The sequence below is a fragment of the Drosophila subobscura genome, chromosome A (genome assembly GCF_008121235.1).
Source record: "Drosophila subobscura isolate 14011-0131.10 chromosome A, UCBerk_Dsub_1.0, whole genome shotgun sequence".
NCBI lineage: Eukaryota > Metazoa > Arthropoda > Insecta > Diptera > Drosophilidae > Drosophila > Drosophila subobscura.
This window is the reverse complement of record NC_048530.1, coordinates 12,704,777-12,728,510: the sequence shown is the minus strand read 5'-3', so window position 1 is coordinate 12,728,510 and position 23,734 is coordinate 12,704,777. Positions and strand designations below refer to the sequence as shown.

The following is a 23,734-nucleotide window of genomic DNA, read 5'->3' as shown; positions in this document are numbered from 1 at the left end:
TTCCGCAACAAAAGCATATGAATAATTACGGTTTAACTGTTTGATTGAAACCGTGCACTGAAACCACTAGAACAGTCACCGTCACCTCTATGTAGTAGCCACCATGTGGTAACATTTCTTTAATATTTTACATCATATATTTTTCCCTATGTAGTCGCTAGGTGGCGGCAGAGTGGTGTTGTCGTGTAGTTGTAGGGATTGCCTGTAGACAGTTTTGTGTGATGCACAAATTACCATTTTTTTTATGGTTAAACATTCATTTCTGCACCAAATGTATGTTGTGGGAGTTGCCTGATCTTTTCTCTGTACGAAATGAACTACTTGATTTGTTGGACTTAATTTTCGGTCAAACTTGCATTTGAAAATGTTTGGAAATTTACTCGAAATAAGTTATCAAACAGGTTGGGAAATGGCCTACAAACTGACTTAGATCTAAATGGGCATGAAAATACCTACTATATAATAAAGGTTTTGGGCACATTTATAAGGCTCTCGCATCAAAATATAATTTGTTTGTGTTTTTCTCATTGATCTTACAAGCACAAGGAACCATCGTTTTTGTTTTATTTTATTTTTTTTTTTTATCGATATAAGGGTTATACTCTGGCATTTTGATTGGCAACATAATTTAAACGATGTCGTTCTGTTTAAATATTTATTCTCTCTACGTAGTATATATTTATATCAAATTGGCGGAAAAAACACTCACAATTGGTCCTTGGATAAGTGATGAGTGGGTTATTTCTCGTACAACGGCTACACAATTTCTTTCATTCCCTAAGGTACATTTTCAAGCCCATCAATACTCTCTCTACTTTGATTCTCATTGCCTTTGCTTCGGACCATGTATGTAAATATATATTATCTGATAAATTTAGTTGCAGGATACTTTCTACTCTCGTACATGTGTGTGTGTATTTATGGTGTAATTTTGTTGCTTATCAGCTAAATTAGAAACTATCTTTGAACTATCACATACAAGTTCACTAAATAAACGACAAAAACGAAAGAACAGAAATCAGAAGGCAGACAGGAAATTAGAAATAAATGTAGGGGGGGGGGGGGCAGAAATTCAAAATAAATCATAATTTCTTATCCACTAAATCATTTAGAAAACAAAAGAACAAAAAAAAAATTAACTACGTTTTTAATACATTTTGTGGGTACAGGGGGGGTGTTATTCAGGGTACGGAATCCCCTCTCTAAAGTGTAGGTCCCTACAGCAAGCGAGCGAGCCTTGTCTTCCTTATAAATATAGTTGCTCATATCTAATCCTTCTTTGTCTTGCTCCTTCCCCAGCTTCGATTTACAACTTCACATCATGCGTCGTCCGCGCAGGCGCTGCTGCGGCTGTCTCCTGCGTGGGCACCTGTGCGGCATCTGCAGTGCGACGGCGAGCGTTGAGGAACTCCACCAAATACTCAATGCCCCAGGCGAAGGCGCACAGCATAATGCAAAAGCTCTGGGTGTGTATGCAAATGGGATAGCTGTCAGTCAAATCACGAATGAGACCTGAAAACGAAACGGTTCAGATGGATTAAGAAGTCTATAGAGCGGAGTGGGGAGCACGGTCTATGCACTTACCAATCAGTGGCCCAAATGATATCACAAACAGTGCCTTGCCGACCAAGTGCCAGCCAAAGGCCGATGGCAGCTTCTCCAGCGAACAATACTCGGAGACGGTGAGCGTGAAATTGCTCAATGCCGAGCCACGGAAGAAGCCACAAATCGATAACCAAATCATGAGCTGGGTCCAATCCGTTTGCTCTGCCATAACTACAGCAAGGACAGGGAAAAGGAAGAAAAGAGGAATATATTAGTATTAAAGGAAGCCAAAGAAAACCCTCGTTGGATTACTGGGATTTCACTTACTTGAACGTGTTAGAGCCACAAATATGATGGAAACTAGGAAAATGGTACGCTTCCTGATTGTGGTCCTATCGAAGATCGGCGGCAAGACAATTCGTGCTGCAATATCCGTGATGGCTGTGATTGACAGGCAGAAAGCCACATCGGTCTTTTGGTAGCCCAGATTGGCAAAAAAGAAGGGCGTCACCATCTTGAAGTTCATTTCGGCCACATAGAAGATGGACAGGCCGAACAGGAGATTGAGAAACATCTTGTCCTTGAGCATGTCAATGTCCAGGAGATCGGCAAACCGGCGCCAGAAGCCAGGCTTTTTGGGTTTATTCTTTTTTGCCTCCTCATCGGCAGCGGCCTCCGTCTGCTTGTCCAGCTCCGTGGGCTTCATTTTGATAAAACTATCGCGATGTCCGCCCAGGACAATGCTGCCGGTGGCGGTGCCAACGCGTCGCAGCTCGCGGTCATTCTGCTCAAACTCATCGTCGCCGGTGTTGAGGTGCACTTGCAGTATGGAGCCGGTGAAGTCCATGTAGGAGAGGTTCGAGGTAACCGAGGCCTTGCGACAGCGCAGCTGCGTGGCATTGATCTCCGCCTGCGAGGTATAGGCGCCATCGGCACCGGCCCCATGGGCCGCCGACTGTACACCTGCCAGGGACATGATCCGCGGAAAGGTGGGACGCTTGGGAATGCCCAGGCGAGAGCCATTCATTGTGTTCATGGCCATCTCCGAGTAGTTTTTGCGCATCGAATGCTGGTGGGCATGATGCTTGTGGAACAGCAGGGTGTTCATCTCTGGCAGAGCATCCTCCTCGTTCCCATCCTCTTTGATAACTTTAAAGTCGGGCGGGGAGGCCGCCGACGCAGCCACACCACCGCCCCCTATTGTCAGTTGGGGCTGGGGTGTCGGCAACGCCGATATGCACATCAGCTCCTCATCATCGAACTCCTCCTTCATGTGCCACTTCACCGGCTGCAGCAGCACCGAACCGACAGTGGCATTTAGAGCCACACCCGCCAGCAGCAGGACGGCGCCCTGGAAGTCATACGCCTCCAGCAGTATCCGCACCAGCTGCGGCATGATCAACATGCCAATGGCTGTGCCAGCCATCGAGAGACCCACCGCCTGTCCTCGCTTGTGCTTGAAGTAATGATTCAATGCAACAAATGCCGCCGATGTGGAGAGGCCCACACCAATGCCATTAATCACCGAGTAGGTGCTCAGAATGTGGGCCATGCTCGTGGCGGGGGATGTGAGGGCCAGACCGAGGCCGCACAGCAAGGAGCCGGCAATGGCCACCTTTCTGTAGGAGAACTCCTTCAGCAGAGGGCCGACAAATAGTCCTGAGAAATTCATGCAGACGTCCAGCGCACTGATAATCACAGCCGCCCCAGTGGTGCCCACATTGAGATCTTTGAGGGTGTCGCCAAAAAGCAGACCAAACGATGGCTCTATGGAGCGTGTGGCGAGCTGCAAGAAAACAGTGGAAATGGTTGCATTATAATCCCATTTGTATGGTTGCAATTGTTGCTAATTTAGCAGCGAGAGCATCGTCATCACTCCACCATAAATTATAGAAATTATACTTTGTTACTAATTGAATTTTTGTATTTTTATGTAGGCCAATTTGCCGTTTACGGCTAATCTGCAAGCAGCGCGTGATTTATCAGCCCATGGAGAGAGCAGCAGAGGAGAGAGGACGCTATAATAATTATCAGCAAACACCGAAAATACTTGGAGAGAGAAAAGGAAAGCCAAGAGGAGTAATCAGCCAACCAACATTCAACGTCATTGCATGGATAGTCGCAAAACCTTATCGCTGGAACTCTGAGAGGATAGAAGGAGGGCTGAGATCTGTGAGCCCTGCGGGTGAGTGAGCACGAAAGTGAGAGAGGAAGGGAGTGTGTGAGAGCCTAAGTGTGGCCTATCATGAATGCACTTCATGCCGTTATATACCCTTATCGATTGTGCAATGCGGCATTTGGCCATCAGCTGAATGGGGCAGAGGCAGGCAATCATTATCAGGGCACGGACGGACATACACAGGGCTCGCTCCATTGATGGATCCAACCATCTGCCATCAGCTTGATTGATGGATCGTTCCCTGGGCCACAGTCGCCATATCAATGTCCGATTGTGATTGCCAAACAAACTTTGGTGTTTGCAATACAACGATTATGAATCTATGCTATTTCATTGGGTTGATGGCGTATGCCATTCCCTTTTTTGAACAAAAAATGTATTTAAATGTTTGCTTTGCAATTTATTTACACTTCCATGAGTAATCTTTGATAAGAAAATGTGTGTACTTAGTATATGGAAGTGGGCAAGTAACATATACATTTTAATGATTATAATCGTATGATTAATGGTGTATTTGAGGAAATTCCATGGGTAGGCCCAGACGATTGCAATGAGTATATTATAGCTTTAAGATAGCTTTAGTTTTTTTTGTAAGTTTTTTTCTTGACCTGTAACATTGTACAATTGAAATATGTGGCTTTCCTTTATAAGTACACTTTTAAAGGTATATTGAAATATTGCCCTAATCACTAATCAATCTGTTAATCAATCTTTTATTCACTTCCTATTTTTCGAAGCATTTTCCCTGTCTGTCCAACCCAAGTATTTCCTTTTCCTCATGTGCACGCCACAAGATTGCGCTTTAGCTCAAATTATTATAATGATGATTGGCTGCTAAGTAAATGGGGGAGCCCTCATTTCCTAGAGCCGCTTTTCCTTCAATAATTTACATTTTTAATACGTGGACTGGCCACTCCTCCACATTTGTGCCACAAAGAGCTGGCATTCAGTTCCCGATTGAATAGATTTGTTGCTCTTCAAAATGCTTTCTTGTTTGTGTCTCTAGGATTGATGGGGGTGTTCTTGAGAGTGTTTTGTATTCGCTTTTGCGATTATTTGTGCTATTGATTGTGTGCTTTTTCGTTCTGAGAGTCCTCTACTTTTTATGGAGTGTACCCGGGGGTACATTTGTATGTATGTATGACTATGTATGTATATGTATGTACATATATGGAGCTCTCTCGTTTCATTCGGTAATTGCTTGATAATTGAGTTATCAGAAAACAACAGGCATGGCACCCAGCAGCAGCAGCACGCGCTCGACAAGTGCTTCAAATACCTTTCTGTGTGCCCCAATGTGTTGTGTGTATCTGGGGGTCTAGGCTTTTTCTTTTGTAATTGAGTCTATATGATTTTTATGACTTAGAGATCGTAAATTGGTTTTTGATTTCCCCACCCATGATATTAAGGGATACATTTTGTGGCACAATAACGTAGGCTGCTATTTAAGTTCCTGGCCTAGCCATGAAACAACTAACTTTGGTGGCTGAAAATGGGTTTATTGTTATTAAAAAATATTCTCCAGGAAAATGATATGCCATTATGATGGTTATTTAACATAAAGACTTGATTTTCGTACTTCTTTCTATTCAAAAAGTTATGATATGAACGGCTTTTGTTGTCTACGAAATTCGTCCTGCAACGAAGGATACCCAATGAAAGTTGTACTAATATGTCGTGATTGCATTTGTTATTGTCCACAGCAAATATGGTAGAAAATCATGAGCCCATACATTTTCATGTGTAAATTTCAATTCTTGCCTGACATGAACTTGTCTTTAACGTTAATCAAATGCAAATGCAAACGTGGCTATTGGCTCCAATTCGGGCTGGAAGTGACCTGGGCCACAAACTTAACTAGCAGCCCTCGTACACTTAGCTATCTTTATGCTTTGGGATCTTTAGACTTTGATTTTTGGATGCAACACTTAATCAATAGCAGACTGTTTATCTTTAAGCTCATAGTTTTGTGTACATTTTGAGGATAAGAGTCATTGGTAAATAAAATCTTTAGGATTATTATTTATAAATCTCATTAAATTCCAATTCCATTTCAATATTTATGTACTAGCATTTTTCATATAATTAGAAATGAAACCCTAAATACTCTTGGCTCATTCTCTTGAAGCAAATCAATCTTAATTTATGGATTCATATTCCATCAATCACAGAAATATTTTTCTCTTCAAAATCTCAAGTGAAATATCTACCATTGAGGGCACTTTGCATAGGAATTTAATTTGAACAAAGGAAATATCAATCTGTAGATTGTATTTCCATTTAACTCAAGCCAATATATCCACTAATCGTCTAACCCAACGTACATATGTATATATTTATTTTCATTTCCATTTGCGATTTGCCCGCCACTCTTTCCTGTAATGTGTAAATATACATATGATGTATGCATGTGTATATTTTTGGTTTCTTATTGCCTTTTTTTGTGTGCTTGGAAAATTGTTTATTAGTTTTTCAGTCACACAACCCATCCACACATACATATATCGTAGAATATATTGTCTAGACGTTGATATGCAATGACTGCACCATCAAGTGCCCCATGCGACACCAGGCATGGGGAAATTAGAGGATTCTAATATTCGAGGAAAATTAGAGCTAAACAAGACTAAACTAGAGCAACTATAGCTAAGCAAGCAAAGATTACCAAAATCAGAAACAAGACAAAACTAAAATGAAACTAACTACGGGAGAGGTAGGCTAGTATCAGAGATTTAGGAAGAGGAAGGGAGTTAGTTGAGGATATAATGTGGTAGAGGGAATTATAATCCGCGCACAAAACCCTAAAGGGTTCGTGTGAGGCATCATTCGATCTACATAGTGGAAGGAACAAAGGAATAAAGTTTCTAGTGGGTCTAATGGGAAGCGTAAAGTTTATGCGGCTCAGCAAGTCAGGGCTTAAAGTTAATTGTATCTACTTGTGTTATTTATCTTGCCTTGTGTTGGGTTTTAGCTAAAAACAGCAAAAGGCAAACACCCAAAGAGCTCGGACAACTCGCTTTTGGGAACACCTTTTGTCGTGTTCGGATCTACTGCTCTAAATCACCTTATTGATTTATATGCACATATACATATGTATATATGCCACATACCATATACATTTATTGTTATTTAGAGGTACGTTGTGTGAAATTTGCACAATTAGATGCTAAATTATTTTAAAACATTTTTCGTGCAATATTTTTGAATCTAATTTGCAAGTGGTTGTCGTTTGCTGCTGCCCTGTGGTGGTTGGCTGGCCGCTGCCTGCGTGAAATTAACGTGACACTTGAGTGTACGTTCCCCACCATGTTATAGCCATAGACACAAACACATATGGTATATAGAAAATATTACTTAACAAGCGCACGTTGTCGCCGTTTTGTGGAAAAAGGTTTTTAGCATTGCTATTTCGCAAGTCGAGTCTATTAATAGTCCATCGAATCGGTGGAGCGCACTCTCTTAATGAATTATGGATCTGGCTACGGCATTACCAAAAGGGCTAAAAAATCTAATGGTGTTCTGATCTAGTTATATAATCATCTGAAAATCACGCCTGTATCGGGTGTTCCTTGGTTTCTTATTGCAAAGAGAGCTGAACAAATATACAGATTTTTCTGACAAAATACATGTCTCTGCACACAGTTCTGTTCTTTGGATTCACATCTGTTGATACAAATGTTTGTTTGCACTCTCAAAGTCTTTGAAATATGAAACCCCACGAGCATTCCTCAACTGAATTGCACATTTAATTACAATTGTTCCCTTACAATTATTTTCCGCTATTGCGTGTGTTTTTAGTATTAGACTGTAATTAAATATTTAATCGTAACTTGGCAATTAGAAGCCCTCCATCTTTTTCCATTTCTTCTTTTATTCCGGGAAAGCCTTGCACCTTGTTGACATTTCAATTAAAAATTTTGTAATTTAGATTTATAAATAAACCCTTGTCACCCCACTCATGGAGTCCATGTCTGTGTTTGTTTATGGATTTGATCATCAAATCCACAATCGCACAATATCAATTTCCAGCAAACGAATGTGAAATTAGTGGGGTTCACAAGATTCTTTCCCTTCTGAGAAGCCATGCAGCTGGCGCTGAGTTCCATTTCGCATTTGCAAATTTCATTATTAAGTGTAATTTATCAATGGTGTATGGAGTTCTCTGGCCTTAAGTCACACTTGGACTTTGAATACACTTAGATACACATAAATGACAAAATCAATCATAATTTAGGGTCGAATTTTACCCAAAACTATCCATCATCCACTGCAGTACAGTGTGTATATATTTCTAGCAATGATATGTTCGGACTAGGTTCGTTGCCAACAAATTAGCATTGGAGTTTCTAGTTTCCAGTTGCTTCTGGATCAAGTGGATCCAGATTCTATATTTTACTTTCAATTACGATTTGGGTATCCCATGCGTGATGCATTTTTCCCCAACACAACTCTCTCTCTCTCTACTTTTTGAGGTGACATTTTCTGGTTAAAGGTTGAGTAGAATAGCCTTTGAGACCTTAAAGATCACGATTCCGATAAAAGTTTCCACCGTTTTGTATCTGTATCTGGTGTCTATGTGTGTCTGTGTGTGTGCGTGTCTTTGATGATATTTATTTATGTATATTAAAAACAAAAAGCCTGTTGATGTTTTTGGAAATGTACTTTTGGCGTGTTTTCAATTAACAGTTTTCAAAGCGCATGACGTGGCTTCCTTTACCCATTCTGTGTGGCAAAGGCTCTGTGGAAAGAGGCAGTGTGGGCTGTGGGACACTGGCAAGTGGCACGCAGTGGGGCAGTGAGGGCGAAATGGATACGTATGATGATGACTACTGACCAAGGCGACGATGTCAATAGACGTCACCACTAGTTGTAGACCATCCCCACCCCCTGGCTCTGCCTCCAGCTCTTAGTTGGCGGCTGCCACGACAACTGTCCGTCGTTGGGGCTCTTTGCTTCTGGGGTAGAGGGGCCCTGACCATCGCTCGTCGTAAATCAAGTCCATCTGTCCTATCGATTTCCCATTACGTTTTGCGTGGCATTTCTTATGCCTTCAACTTGATATTTCATCATTTTCCAGTGTCCATTTCCGCGCGTGTGTGTGTGTGTGTCCTTTCCTTCCCACCTACACCAACTTTTGTCCTTCAAAAACTTCAACTTAATGTTTGAATGGATGGATGTGGTTGGGGCGGGGTTTTTGTTTTTAATTTCGCTTTTGTGTGTTGTCTAAGAAACATATAATTGGGCGGGCATAAGACCTCCAGAAGGATTACCTGTGTGGTTTTGTTTCCTTATTATTATTGCCTGCCTCCGACCTGCAATCGAAGTTAATTCCAGTAATTGCAGGGCAACCATCCCATCCATCCCATCCATCAATATAGAGAAATTTCGTTAAATTGAGAATGCAATTTATCTTCGAAGCGAATTTAATCTCTCGGAATTGTAATTGAATATTAAATGATAATTGGCTTGGAATAAATATGGCCTTGAAAATAATCGAGTATGATGCCAACCGTTTATTTGTAAGTGGAATTTAGGCAATTCAAATTGTTTCCTGAAAACCAAAACCATTTTGCAAGAATTATTTGCACGGTTGGTTTCGCTTCCGCTTTTCTGGTAGCAATTTTAACTTAAGTTTTGTTTGAGAACTGTCTCAAATGCAAGAATAATCTTCCTTGTGAATGCCTTAAATTTGAGGTAACTTTTTCCCCTCTGTTTCTGCCTTTGAAGTCTTTTGTTTGTTGCTTACGAAACTTACGCAATATGTATTTGTCTTGTTTCAATAACTCATCATAAATTGCGCACACACAGATTTCGTATGACAATGATTAGCCCGCCCAAAAGCCAGTTCGACTTTGCTGCACAAATTTGTCTCCATTGAAAAGGTGGCCTTTGAAGGTATTACCATGTTGGGGCTGCATGCTGCTGTTGCATGCTACATGTTGCCTTCTGCTGTGTGGTGTGTGGTGCATTGGTCGATGGTGCCTTGTGCATGTTTCAATCAGCTTTGGTCACAAAATAACTTCCAATTATGCTTGTCATGAAAATGAATTCTTGGATTACAGTTTCCCTCAAAGGCGCCCTAAATTCGAACATTTAAGGGAATTTCTTGATTATCTACTGTTGAACAGTAACAGAGAGCGGCAGTGAGAGAAGAGAGGAAGGACACACTCACGCACGCAGTAACACAGATGGACTGGACGCCTGTCATTGGCTTCTCTCTGTGGATTGGGGGGTGGCCCCGATTGGGGCCATTTCTGTTGCTGCGCCTGGAACCACCCATCACCCTTTTATACATATTTCAATGCAGTTCGCCTGCTGTTGTCTCTGTTCTGCTTCGATCGGATTACCCAGGCACAGCAGAAGTGGCTCCGGCTACATTGAATATTATTTAAAAGGTGAATTTCCAATATATTTGCATGCACAAGATGTAGCTGGGGGTTTTTACATTTCACGAGAGCACCGAGAGTGCCTTCAACTTTAAGTATATTACTCTTAAATTGTTGAATATTAATTTGCGTTCATTAAAAGAGACAGGCGCACACAAAAAAGTACATCATGTGGCAAAAACAACAACAAATATACGATACATATAAATGCGTTCGAAATTGAAATTGTTGCTCTGTGGGTCTCGCGGCAATTGAAGCAATTAAACTGTGAATTACATTTTCACTACCGCCACTGTGAACTCAACTCAACTCGAGACTCGAGACTCGAATCTGTATCGTATCGAACAGCCACTCAACTGAAACGCAATGAACGGGGGGACTTGAGTCGCCAAACATTTCAATTTCAATTAAAACAAAAACCACAGAAAATAAGCAGAAAAAAAACCAGAAACAATTACACAAAAACAAAAACAAAAGCCTTTGTACAGAGCTGAACTCGAAATACGATTCAGAAATGAACCGATCCGATCCGATCCGATATTGTATATAGCGGATATCAAGGGGCGGAAGGGGGCGGAGATACGTAGATATGTACACACAATATGGCACGAAATGGAACGGGATTGCTGGTATGAAGGCGCTTGCACATGATCGCTGGCAATCATGTGAGTTATCCACAGATGCTGTTGCTGCCCAGCTATTGGAATATGGAAATCTGAAATAATTTGGCATAGATAACTCCACAGAAATCAAAGATACTGCTTTTTCTACAGAGAATCGACAAAGATTCATCCACTAAGTAATACCCAGGTCAATAGTTGCAAAGTGAAGCTCAGACCACATACTTATGTACATCTATGGGAAAATCTCTTCCACAGATGCATCTACAACTACTGCAGCAGAGCATCGTCACCCTGAAAGACGTAGCAGCAAAAAGCAGCTGTTTTTTTTTTCGCTTTGCTGCAAACGGGTTTCCCTCTGGGTACCCCATTGTCTGTCTGCCACTTGCCACAGAGTCACGTGATTGCCAGCAAGCGATCAAAGCATCAGCTGCTTGACAAACCTGAACTGCAGTTAGTCAGAGAGAGGAGAGAGGAGAGGCAGAGATACGAGACATGTACGTATACAAATATACACATGTACAGAGATAGAGATAGCTAGAGGGAAGGAAGAGTCGAGTCGAGTCGAGTCGAGTCGAGTCCGTCACATGTGCATTTGACTATTGACATTGATTGGAACTCGTTGTTGCAACGCTTGTTGAAGCTGCCTGCCTTTTTTATTCATTAATTTCCCCTTCCATTTTGCATGTTGTACATATCTGGTATCTTGTCTCTGACTTGTGCAACTTGCGGGCTTTGATCACGTGATGCGCAGGAACGTTTTCTCCGACTCGTAAAGAAGAGTGAAGCTTGTGGTGTCCTAGACACTCAGCATTTATCTCCATTTAGTTTTTGGGCTAATAATTAGCATTGAAAATATGTGGGATCGAGAATTGCTGCTGGAATAGATACTTGGGCAAATACATGTCTCATTTTTGATGCATTGATGGTGGCTTTTGGGCATTAGCATTAGCATTTCCATCTCGCGTTGGCACTTTGATCCCATTTTAGCAGTTGTTAAAATTTCATTAACATCCATAGCACACGCCGCACACTTCCTCTATCGATTGGGTCGATCGTTTGGTTTTAGCATTCACCTGCGAATGCCTGGGGGAAGTGTGTTTGCTCTCATGTTTAAGATCTTGTTTGCATGACTTTCAACCATCGATCGGATGGTATCAGATTGGATAGGGAGATCACACATCACTCGTCGAGCGGGTGTTCATCTTTCGTATTCGTTCCTGTTTTCGTTTCTGATTCTGTTTCTATTTCGTGCTCCATTTCATTCTATTTATTGTTTTTCTCGCGCCTGACACTCGGAATTTGTCAAAGAAATTAGCTCTCATTTGCAAAAAAATAAATAAATAAATAACAAAAAGCGAAAACAGAGGCCGCAACACACACACACAGAAGACGGAACCGACAGACAGACGATGACAATGGTTCAATGAAAACACAACGTCACTAAATTAACCAGAACATTTTGGAGCTCATGGAAATGGATTGTGCGAAAGATGTGGAGGGAAAAGGGTGTAGGTTTGGGTACAAAATACTCAAAATACCATTTATTGAAATTTAAAACAGAAACAAACAACTTGATATTCGTTTCGGGCTAAATCATTCTTACTAACTGCAGTTTCCTCCACACAATATCTTTCTCTAAAATATCTTTTGTCCTGACAAATAAATATTCTCCAGCGTTGCCCGCACAGGCCCCCAAACGGGCAGTTGGGAATTTCATCATTGAAACATTTTTGAATATAATTTGGGATTCCTTTTGGGGCAATCTTTTTGACCTCTCAAACGAAATGGGAATTTTCCAGCATTCCCTGAACTGAATTTGGGAAATGTTCGAATTGGCTTTCGATGTGCGACGACGATGACACTAATGTCACATCAAATATATGTTTGTGTGAACAATGTATATAACATTTGTATGGGCACTCAATACACACATTTGTACATATGCCCCGATATAGATTGTTCGCCTGCAAGAGCATGCCGGGTATTTTTTTATGACGTAGTCAAGTCGAGTCAAGTCCAGTCAAAAGTTGAGTGAGCATGCGTCTGATGAATGCTAAATGGTCGATCAGTCAGTTAGTCAGTCAGTCGGTCAGTCAGTAAGTCCGGTCATTCATTCGTTTTGTTATCCAGTCGATTCTTCAGTCATTCACTCGAGCGTGTTCACTCTGTCGTTGGGTGCCTGCTTGCCCATGTAAAGCACTTACTCTCTCTGTCTGTCTCTGACCGTCTCTGAGTGCTTTTCTAATCACAAAATCCATGTATTCTAATTATCAATAAAGACAATGTGCTAAATGTTAAAGCTTAATTGCTACGCTTTTGTCTTTGGTTCATTGTCGTCTCGCTATTTGAGGGTGGAGGGTGGTGGGTATCAATCGTTTTGATTGTCTAGACCCGAATCGGAAAAAAGAGTGCTAATCGTGCAGCTGATAATGATAGCAAAAAAACAGCAAAAGCAAATCAGTGACGACTCTCTTGTATATACATATGTACAATATGTAGTATAATTTACTTTCTGTTTGTGTATTTAGTAAATTGGCACAGCGTCAACAGTTGAGAAGGTGGAATTGGTGGCAGCAAATCTTCAAATAGAAAAACGAAAACAAAGAGTGTTGGGGGACAATGGGAGACTTTGCGATACCCTAGTTATGCAAAGTCACACTGGGAGAGAGCAGAGAGTTAGCTGTGGACAGAAAGAGATGCACTTAACTGCTAATCCACACTGGAATAGAGAGAATGCGTAATGCCACAGACGGATGCGCTATCTTATGTAAGTTTTCCATCAACTGGTAAGCTACGCTGTTCGAGAGAATTGCTCAATAAACAAACAGTTTTGCACATTCCGCAAAGAAGTTGAGGCATTTATGCAATGGAAATAAGTATTGAATTGCCATTCCCTCGAGAAGGAGATCATCTTTCTGCTACCGAGAATTTCAGATGCATATTTCTGATTGTAAACATTTCTTTCTTTCTGGCAAAAACGAGAGGTATCCACATATCTATGTATATAATAGCATGCACAGAGCACCATTTACTTGCGATTCAATACTGTGTTGACACTGAACACAAATGTAAAATCAAGACACATAGATATACACATACATATGTATGTACATAAATATGTATATACATATATCCCTGAATTTGTTGTACAGCAGGAAAGAAAAGAGAGATCGAAGCAGGCAGCAAGACACGAAAGACAAACACAGACAGATAGGCAAAAGTCTCGTTCCGTACAAAGTCCACTCAGAATATCTTTGATTTTTTGTTCGTTCAAGTTGCGTTTCGCTAAGCTTTTATCAAATTATTTTTGAGTCATACTGTCGTGCACATATTTGATTTTCTTCGATTCTTCGAGGGTATACAACCCAAAGTATATTAAATACAGTTTTGAAAGCTGCAATCTAACGGAACTTGGGAAATAAATCAAATAAAATATCAGCAAATATGAAAGCAATATTTTTCCATGCGGCAAACCAGTCGGAGCGAGAGGGGGCAGGTTCATGGACTTGCACCTTCTTTAGTTTCCACATCGACCGATAGCGCTGCTACTTACTGTGTTATCTGATGATTTGTTATGCAATTCTTTCTTTGTCTCTGGTTTTGACTCAACGATTGACAGACAGACAGAGAAAGACAGGAAAGCTTCTGTTCGAGTCGTTGGAGCGAAGAATTCAATTGATTGAAATTGGTAATGAAAATAGGGAAATGGTAAGGCTTACGTGATACAAAATGCAAATTGATTTTATTGACAGATTTGACAGATTGCGTAGGATTTCTGTCTGTATTTGAAGGTCCATAGATCATTGGTAAATTTAGAACTCTTTAGCAAAATTGCATCTTAATTGTAATTATAATTTTGATGGCATTGCAATAGAAATCTTATCGAATGGCTTGTTTTTATAGCCGCCCCTATATTTATGGTCAACAATGGTACAAATAATTATGGCTTAATCGGGCTATAGGCTCCATGAGCTGTCTGTGTCGACGACCTCCAAGCGAATCGAATACCAAATTATACATACGTTTGCACATACGACGTGCATCTGTATCTATTGTACATATATATTTACATGTCTACATATACAATATATGCTATCTACATATACACTCAATATTTGCTATCGGATATTTTGTTTGATCACGTGCCTACCAAAGGCTTTGGGACTTTTTGCGGATGGGGATCCTCGGGTCTCGGCACTCTGTTGCCATATACAAAAATGTGTTGCCAGTTTGCTCTTTAGCTTTATCTTTTCCCCAGGCCTTGCAGACATGCAGACGACGGGCGGATTTCATTGTCTTATTTCCACCGCAGATAAGGCGCTCGAACCCGCACAACAAATTTTGGCCATATCTCGACTGTTGCGTTTCCATCCGAATTGCCCACACCTTTTCCCCCCTATAATACAAGCATAGTACATATCTTGCGATAACCAAAACCTATTCTACTTCATTAGCAAGTTACATATTACATATATATTCGAATCATGACGTTTCAAATATAAAATCAACTAAATCGTTGCATATTTTCCATGGGTTTATGGTTTTCCATTCCGCCATTGATTTATGTATATTTAATTTTCATAAATCAATGAGGTATGTGGACAAACATAAGCCACAATGTCATCAGTGAGATATTTACTAGTGATTCAGAGCGAACCTTCTCCGTTCAATAAGGTTCGCGCATAGAAGTGCTCAAGGGTAACCCTTTTGAGGCTGGTACTTTTATCCATTTTGTTATTGTATACGGGTTATTGATTTCTTAGTACAGAATGGCGCAATGGATAGAAGTATACAGCTAAAAATTCTACATCACATCTGATATTAAATAAATTATAGCAGTGGAATCAATCGAATATTTGGTTTAGAGTTGAGCTGTGTTACAGTTTAGACATGTTTCCTTTTCATATCATTTCTAACTGCAACCCAGGTCATTTCATAACCACTAAACCATCCGTGAGATTTCCGTAAATAGACTGGAGGATAATCGCTGGAGCTTGGTACGCGCATCGAGTATTACAGTTGTTAAGTGGCTTAAAATCTTGCATCTGGAATAGCCAATGGACGTATCCGTTCCTTCCTACATCATTTAATTATGTTTGCAAATGGTTCATTGTTTTCTAGGTCACAGATCCCTCATGTATATTTTGAATATCATCTGGCTCTGGTGATCTGGATAATTCTTTACCTGCCGTGATCATTGCTTTTTTATACCCGGTACTCGACGAGTAAATAGGGTATATTGCATTTGTGCGTAAGAAGTGATGTGATGACATACATATGTAGAAGAAATGTAAAATTTGAAAAATACCACTAAGGAGGTACAGATGTCATACTGAGTACCGGGTATACAAGTTGTGACGCGTAAGAAGCGTCTCACACGTCCCTTCTCGTTATATAGTGCATTCATTGTAATGGTTTAAGGTTGTGTGGGTTTTCGGATCACGTGTGCTTATTTTAAGTACCACACGTGAGCGAAAACCTATACAACTGGCAGCCAATCTTATCCACACATAATACCTGTTTAATTTACGATAATGTTCGCTCTTGTAGCCCGAATATAATCGGACAAATATTTGATTATATGCTCGCTTATTAATCAGATTTTAGAGATATGTACATATGTACATATGTATGTCCGCCCCCTGGCAACGCGGTTCCTATTTCTGAGAGTCATGTTGTTTTTTCTACCATTCCAGCCTCAGAAGAATTTGTATTTTTCTGTCCCTAGATGGTTTAGTGTTTGGTGCTTAACGTGTTGTGTGTGTTCGTGTGCATATTGTTCGTTATTGGATTTCGTGTTGTATGGGGTTCAAGTGCCAATTTGCCTCGTAAATGATTTAAAAGCGATTAAACGTGTGGCCCGCTGCTCAAAGATAGTAGATTGTGCTCTTGGATGTGTTGTGAACGCAGCGAAAACAAACAAAAGTTCCTAGCTGCGATTAGTTCGAGCTGCTGCTACGTTAACGTCAACCCAACCCCACCCAACCCAATCGTTAACCGTTTGCTGCTCACATAATCGACTGATCGGCAGCCTATCAGCTGATATCAGGCAGCGATCTAACCCCGATTCTAATCCAAACATGGAAGTTCTGGTGGAGGAGCATTGCCGATTATGATTGAAAGTTTTGTTTTAAATTTGCACCACCGCCGAAATAAATGTTGATCAATGGGCTTGTAGTTTTCACTATACCAAGAAATTTGTGTATAATTCTAATATCATAATTTACGCGGTATAGGGAAAATCATTAGCCACAAATCGAATATCTGGTTTATAGTTGGCCTGGTTTTCAGTTCGGATCTGTTTATTTTTAAAATCACGACCGGTTGCAAATCATCCCATTTATTTACCACTAAACTATCCGTGAGATATCCCTTCCATGATATCCCAATCATGGATGGACAGTTGGACAGTTCCAACAGCTGTGCAATTATAAGCACCAGTAAAAAAACAATGTTAAATTGAAATCAATGAAATCAATATAATTCTTTATGGCGAATATTTTGTAAATGCTTGTAGTTTACTATGTGATCATTAACGTATGTACAATTTTAATATCGTCCGTTCCTGGGCACAGAGAAAACTATAGTACTTACTACCTACTTTGCCTAATTGAGATGACAAATTCTTCTTTTATAAACAAATCCAACGACAACTGTGTGGCTAATATTTTCCTTGAGTGTCCCAGCTGATTGCCTAATTGTTATCTTAACATTCGAAGTGTGATCTAATTTGTTATAATAATTCGGAATTTGTCCCCGCCGACCCCGACACTAACACCCATCAAAATGTATTTTCTGCAGCTCTGTTCAGATTGAGTTTTACGATATATGTACACATGTACATATGTATGTACATATGTATGTACATACATATGTATGTAGGCCTATGTCTTTACAAACAACGACAAAAAATACAAAATCTGCAAAAACAATTTAGAACAAACTTAGCCGAATTTCGTGTTCCCTCTCCTATGAATACTAATTTTAAAAAATGAAAGGCTTGATCGAAAGGCAACATAAAATGCATGCAAAACCCGTAAAAATGTACATATAGTTTTTGGGATCGAAAGTACTTTTTTGTGATGCACAAGGGAAAATACTCAATGCAAAAAGAGTATACAACACTTGAGACGCATTTTCGATATCACGCGTCTGATGCGTGGCCGACAGCAATGCCGCGCGACAGTGCATAGTATTGTAGATCCCCAGAGGAGACCCCAAAACGAACATACTCAACGGCCATGATCGGGTCGGAGTAGTCTCCTTTTTTTATTTTGCTTGTCTCATCCAGCTCCTGTCTCTCCCTGTTCCTCATTCAGACACCTTCTTTTCAAAAAGCAGCTGTTTCTAGAGGCTGTTGAATGCAGCAGGGGTGTAGAAACACAGCTACACGGGGGGACACAAAGGAAAGGCAAAGACAAGTTGCACCATAGAGCAGAACCAGGGTAGAGACCAGTCAGGTAGATATGAATGTACATAAATACATACATAAATATGCACACAGGATTGATGATTTCTCATACATACATATGTACATCTGTACACATGTATGTATATGGAATTAAGAGATTGGTTTCTTTCTGCACATCTTTATGGAGATATTAAATGATAGATTGTAAATAACTAACCCAGTAAAACCCCATTAACACAATTGATTATCTTCTGTATTTATGATATGATTATACATATGTATGTACATACATTTGTGTGTATTTGAATGCATCTGTCATATTTATTAGGGATAATATTTATTACTGATTACCCCATAGCTCGCGTCGTGTAAACATTTTAGATAGAAACATATTTAATTTTATCATATTTCATTGGAATCTTATCAAGGGACAAGTCATACACTAAATAACTACACTGGCACAGAGGAAGTGAAAGGGTTGAGGGGGCAGGAGAAGCTTGGTAACTAACCTATCCTAAGTGCAAAATCATTAATACATCAGAAATAAAAAGGAGGAGTAAGGAATGCAGCATGCAGGATGAAAGGGTTTTAAGGCAGGCGGAGTGATTGGTTTTCTTTGCATTTCTCTTATTAGCTAATTAATTGGAATGCTTGGAATGTATGGATACGTTGGATGGAGAATTATACATATACATATGCATGTAAAAATGTATGTTAAGGTAGGACTTACGTTGACCAAACTAACGCCAAAACAGGCAACCCAACCCCAGCCGCCATCGGGGGCAACTTTTCTTGGTTGTTTCGTTGTCATTTTCTCCTCCTCCTCTAACTTTTTCAGCTCTATTTTATTTTGCTTCTGTTTTGTGTTCTTTGTTGTGTTCCCTTTCCCTCTGTCTTTCTCCCTCTCGAGTCTTCTGGTTCGCTCTTTTGTTCCTTCCTTCGTTCGCTTTTGTTGCTTTGGTTTTTTTTGGCTTTAAGGTGTTCTGTCCGTTCCGTTCCGTTCTCCGGGTTCTCCTCGCCTCTCTCCGTTTATCTACATATATAATGTATGGTATATATAGATTTATGGATATTTTCTTTTTACGTTGTTATTTCTTGTTTCGGTCTTTGTTGGCATCTGCTTCAATTATATTTTTCCATTTGTTGTGATTTTATTTATTTTGACTTTTTTGTTCAGTCTTTAATTTGTATCACACTCAAAAAAAAAAAAACGAAAATAATTTGGTGCAACTTGTTTCTTTTTTGCCATACAGTTTCGTTAATGATATTACCCTACACGTTTTTTTTCGTGTACGGAGTTCATATATTTTATTTTGTCGTTGAATTTTTGATCGGTTTGCTTTTAATGCTGCTTTTTCAGAGTTTTTCTTATCACATTGAAATTATAATATACTTATTAAAACGCACATATGTAGTATAACTGTGTTATATTTTTTCCAGAGGGAAAATCGCGGCGCTACGGTGGAAGAAACGAATTCGTTCTCTCTTGTTTTTGGGCTTGGTGCTAATTCTGTTTTTGTTTTGCTTTGCTTTGCTGGTTTCTGGTTTTATTCCAGCTGTTTCAACCGATTCTTCTTCTCGTTCACGTTACCGGACGATGGTTCGGGGGTGGGGTTCGGTTCGATACGATTCGATTCTCCCTTTCGTTGATGGTGGTAAATTGAGGGAGGTGAGAGGGGTACCGACCTACGTTGTTGCTCTGCTCACAGCGCGGATTCTTTCCGTTTGGTAGCGTGGTCGCTTTGCACAGCGCTATTTATTACAAAACAAAAAAAAGAAGCGGTGGGGCAAAAAGGGGGGTGGCACTCTCTTTCCCACTCTGTCTTTGCCTTCTTCGATTTCGATTTCGATGAGCTACGCGCTCGCGCTGTTCGATTGAATGCCTGCTCACGCGAAATTGAGCAATGCGCTCATGTACAACCACTAATATTCACTGTATCTTTTATTTTAACATGAGTGAGTTGCTGTCCAAGCAAGAGGGTAGGGTAGAAGAGGGTATTTTCAATTGAACAGACGTTTTCGTCGCTGTTATATACATCTTTTCCTGATCAGTATGATTAGACGACTCGGCATAGTCGTTTAATTTTATTTAAGTTTGTAAGCTCATTTGATAACTATTGAAGCAGATTCAACGTTGGAATTAGGCAGTTAAGGTCGAACTGCAAATATTAGAGATGTGTGTCTAACTTAAAGGGTATAAAAAGATTCGCTTCGAGGAAATTAGCTTCCTTGGGGGTTTATTTTACATGAGTGAAACTGTCGCCTGTGCCAGCATGTTGACTGCGCTGCCTGCTTCCCCAGAAGGCAATGAAAAGAGAGCGAGTGAGAAGCGTGTTTGTGTGTGTACGTGTTTGAGAGAGTAATGCAAGTTTTCGCTGCGAGTGTTTTGTTTCAAGATCGCCTATGCAAAGAGCGCGAGAGAGCGAGCTGAATCTCGCTTCCACTTCTTGGAAGAGGAGAACCTTGCCGCTGTCATTGCCTACAGTTAACTTATAGTTGTACTCCATCGGTTAAGTCTTTCTGGAGGAGTGAATTCTGTTGATGTTACCCCTACTGCCACACCTCTCCTCTCACCACACACTTAATGTTCACTTGGATCCCGTTGCAGTTGCGCAAATGCACTCGACTCTCTTTCATTCTCTTTTCCGCTCACTGCTGCGTAGCCTTGTCTGTTAACTTGTTGCGCTGCCTCTCCACTCACGGGCAAGTGTATGGGTGCGGAAGCCAAACATTGAGTGTAAAAGAGAGAAAGAGAGGAAAAGTGGCGGGTTTTTTGGCGTTGCCAGATTTAATTTTCTCTCAATAATGTAGATTTTAACAGATCCAATGCTGTTATCTAAGCTGTGAATTGAGTGGAATTTAGTTATTTTGGAAATGAACATATTAAAAATGTATTTACATATGGGAATTAATGGAATATTTATTTATGGGAACTGGTCCAAAAGATACTTGGCGGAACTCTGTTCAAAATATAATTACTCAAACACAGGTCAAACACTGCAGTCTGTCTCAATATTTGTTATATGGATTCCATTCCGAGTCAATCGTTTTCTTTTGCCTGTCAAAGTGTCGTATTTTTTTGAATTTATAGACGATTGGGGTGCTATGAGGGCTTATTCAATAGTTCTGGCTTTCCTTTTGCCTCTGACACACCCAGCCAAGCGATTGCCGGGGAAAGCCCTGCTAATTGCCACGAACACAATGGAGTGTTGACGAGGTAGTGGCTTACATTGAGTGGCTGAAAATGGTAGTGTTTCCCTCTCTCTGTCACTTTCTTTGGCTGACTGGGGTGGGATTCGGCATCTGCTCCCCCCACTCTTGCTGTCGATTCTGACAATGGAATCGATAAATGACTGATTCCGCGTGGGGACACGACGGGCAGTGGGCCCTGCCCGCAAACAAAATGCTAAGCAACACACTGTGAGAAGCGTGAGCGCCGCACTTGGCGGCCCCCATGGCGCCACTAGTGCTTCAAAGTGGGTGGCAGTGAGATTTCCCTGTGTTCCTGTCTTGCTCCTGTTTCAATGTCAATGCTGTCGGTAGGAGGGAGGTGGTTTCTTAGCTTTTCTTTATTTTTTCTTTTTTTCATTTGTTGCTATTGACATGCTCTCTCCAGCGTTTTGCTTGTGTCGACTTCCCTTCCTTCTGGTACTTGTTGCGCATTTGGTGATGCCACACGCAAGCTACCACCAGACCCCAACCGTCACAGAATGTGTGAGTGTACGTACATACGAGCATCTACCATTCCCGATTCTCTGGCTACTGGGATGACGCACAAGTACCTGTGGCACACAAATTGGGCGCACTTTGGGCGCAAAATGACTGCCACAGGAACTGTTCTCCGTAGGACATATACATACATGCAATGTACTTCTCCTGCAACAGGGACTTCAACTTGTACCCTAGACTCCACTCCAATGTGGCAGACCTAAAAGTTGCATTACAAAAATATCTTATTAGCTGAATATGATCCCAAAATAATATATGTACATACATACATATGTATATATGTACATATATGTATGTATCCAGTCCCATCCAAGGGACTCAAGTTTTGTGTGATAAACAATTATTTTAAATATTTTGTGAATAATTGGGTTTGTCGCCGCACAGGTCCACAGCTCCTTGCCAAAAAATGTAAACGTGAAAGTGAAGAGGATCGTTGGAAGGGTGGTACTTTTATCGATTACCCCAAGCTTTAGTCGATTATAGTTCTTCAGGTCAACAGAAACCATATGTACCTGTATTTAATATATTTGAACATATAATAATAATGTATAATGAACAATCATAACTTTTTATCTGTGATAAAGAATGAGATTTGATATTTCATACTTGTCGGACGCGATTTAATCTTTGGCTGATGGTCTCTAGTTCTTTGAATATTCGGATATTTTATATATATACTTGAAATATTATATAATACCGACTATTTGAATAATCATTTACCACAAATCCACAAAAAACACATTATGAATTGTATGTAATTGAATTAGTCAATGGGCTCAAAGTCCGCTTAATATCTGATCACGAGCCACAAACCTGGACATAGCAGGTGAGTGCCCAGAGAGTTTTGGTGTTGCTCTGGCTATACATACTTGATTTAAGTTGTGGATCATGCTCATGTCCAGCTAATTTTAGTGCATTTGGTGTGTTTGATATACAGATACAGACACAAAGTGTGTTCAACATAGTTTCGCATGCAGTTGTGTTTTACGTGTGCGGTTAGTATCGGAGATGCTCTGTGTTCTACGATTGTGGTACTGTCGGAGGCTGGGTTGCTTAGGGTATATTTGAAATCCATGAGCAATGCAATTTCCAAGAGTAAAACAATCAACTAGCTTCGCATTACAAAATCCTGTGAGTCTCCCAAAAAGATTGTCTCGAATCCGAAGGACCTGCGAATGTACATACGTAAAATAATTATCAGGACTCATCAGTGGATTGTGTGGAAACGTCTGGGTAAATCTTTCTTCACTATATTTTTGGTAAGATTGAAGTGGAGAATAATTATGTTTCAGTGTTAATGTCATTTGAAAAAACATTACTGAGGCGTTTTTATTTTCTTCTGCAATCGCTAATAGCATCGCTGGACCGCAATTCACTGGATACCTATTGGTTGTATTAGCTAAAGGAAATGAATATGTGCTGATGTATTCGAGTTCCAGGATATACATACGTATTTCTTCTCTTTAATTAATGCTATCAGAATGGTGTAACTATGAAGTATGTATGCTGTGGTTAAAAGTCCATTCCTGGGCCCCGTGGGAAGATACCAAATTGAAAATTTCCATAGAATTTTATTCCGAAAAATTAGGCAGCAAATTTGTATTCTTATTCTTATTTGCTTACCGGCACAAGACTCTTCTTTCGTATTTCTTATTTTTATTTGAAGTGTTGTTATTGATCGCAGTTCTTTCTATATTGATTATGATGCTACTCGTGATGTGAAGCACGTGCTGCCGGCAGCCAGTCGTCTTTGTCACACGCTTCCAGTTGGAGTTTGAACTCAGAAGACGGCGGCAGGGCTACTGTTTGCTTGAACAAAGCATCATTGATTGGACTTTATTGCTTGAATCGGAATAGATGA

General features: G+C 40.3%; 1 protein-coding gene across 2 annotated transcripts; it reads right to left on the bottom strand.

The window, feature by feature from the left end:
• LOC117902246 lies at nucleotides 1-19,662 on the bottom strand. Of its 2 annotated transcripts, XM_034813506.1 has the most exons (5): nucleotides 19,650-19,662; nucleotides 18,875-19,012; nucleotides 1,873-3,331; nucleotides 1,585-1,776; nucleotides 1-1,512 (listed from the first exon to the last, which is right to left on the bottom strand). In XM_034813506.1, the coding sequence occupies exons 2-5, from the start codon at nucleotides 18,953-18,955 to the stop codon at nucleotides 1,307-1,309; spliced, it is 1,938 nt and encodes a 645-aa protein (XP_034669397.1). In that variant the 5' UTR covers nucleotides 18,956-19,012; nucleotides 19,650-19,662; the 3' UTR covers nucleotides 1-1,306. The 2 variants fall into 2 exon arrangements, with proteins under 2 accessions (XP_034669397.1, XP_034669386.1); XM_034813495.1 differs by lacking the exon at nucleotides 19,650-19,662 and having other exon boundaries at nucleotides 18,875-19,177.
• Between the last annotated feature and the right edge of the window lie 4,072 nt (nucleotides 19,663-23,734).

Coding starts and splice junctions, on each gene's coding strand:
- LOC117902246 (XM_034813506.1), bottom strand. CDS start 18,955: ATGACAACGAAACAACCAAGAAAAGTTGCCCCCGATGGCGGCTGGGGT. Junction 3,332..18,874: donor TTGGCGTTAGTTTGGTCAAC/GTAAGTCCTACC, acceptor GTTTTCTTGCAG/CTCGCCACACGCTCCATAGA. Junction 1,777..1,872: donor TGTGGCTCTAACACGTTCAA/GTAAGTGAAATC, acceptor TCCTTGCTGTAG/TTATGGCAGAGCAAACGGAT.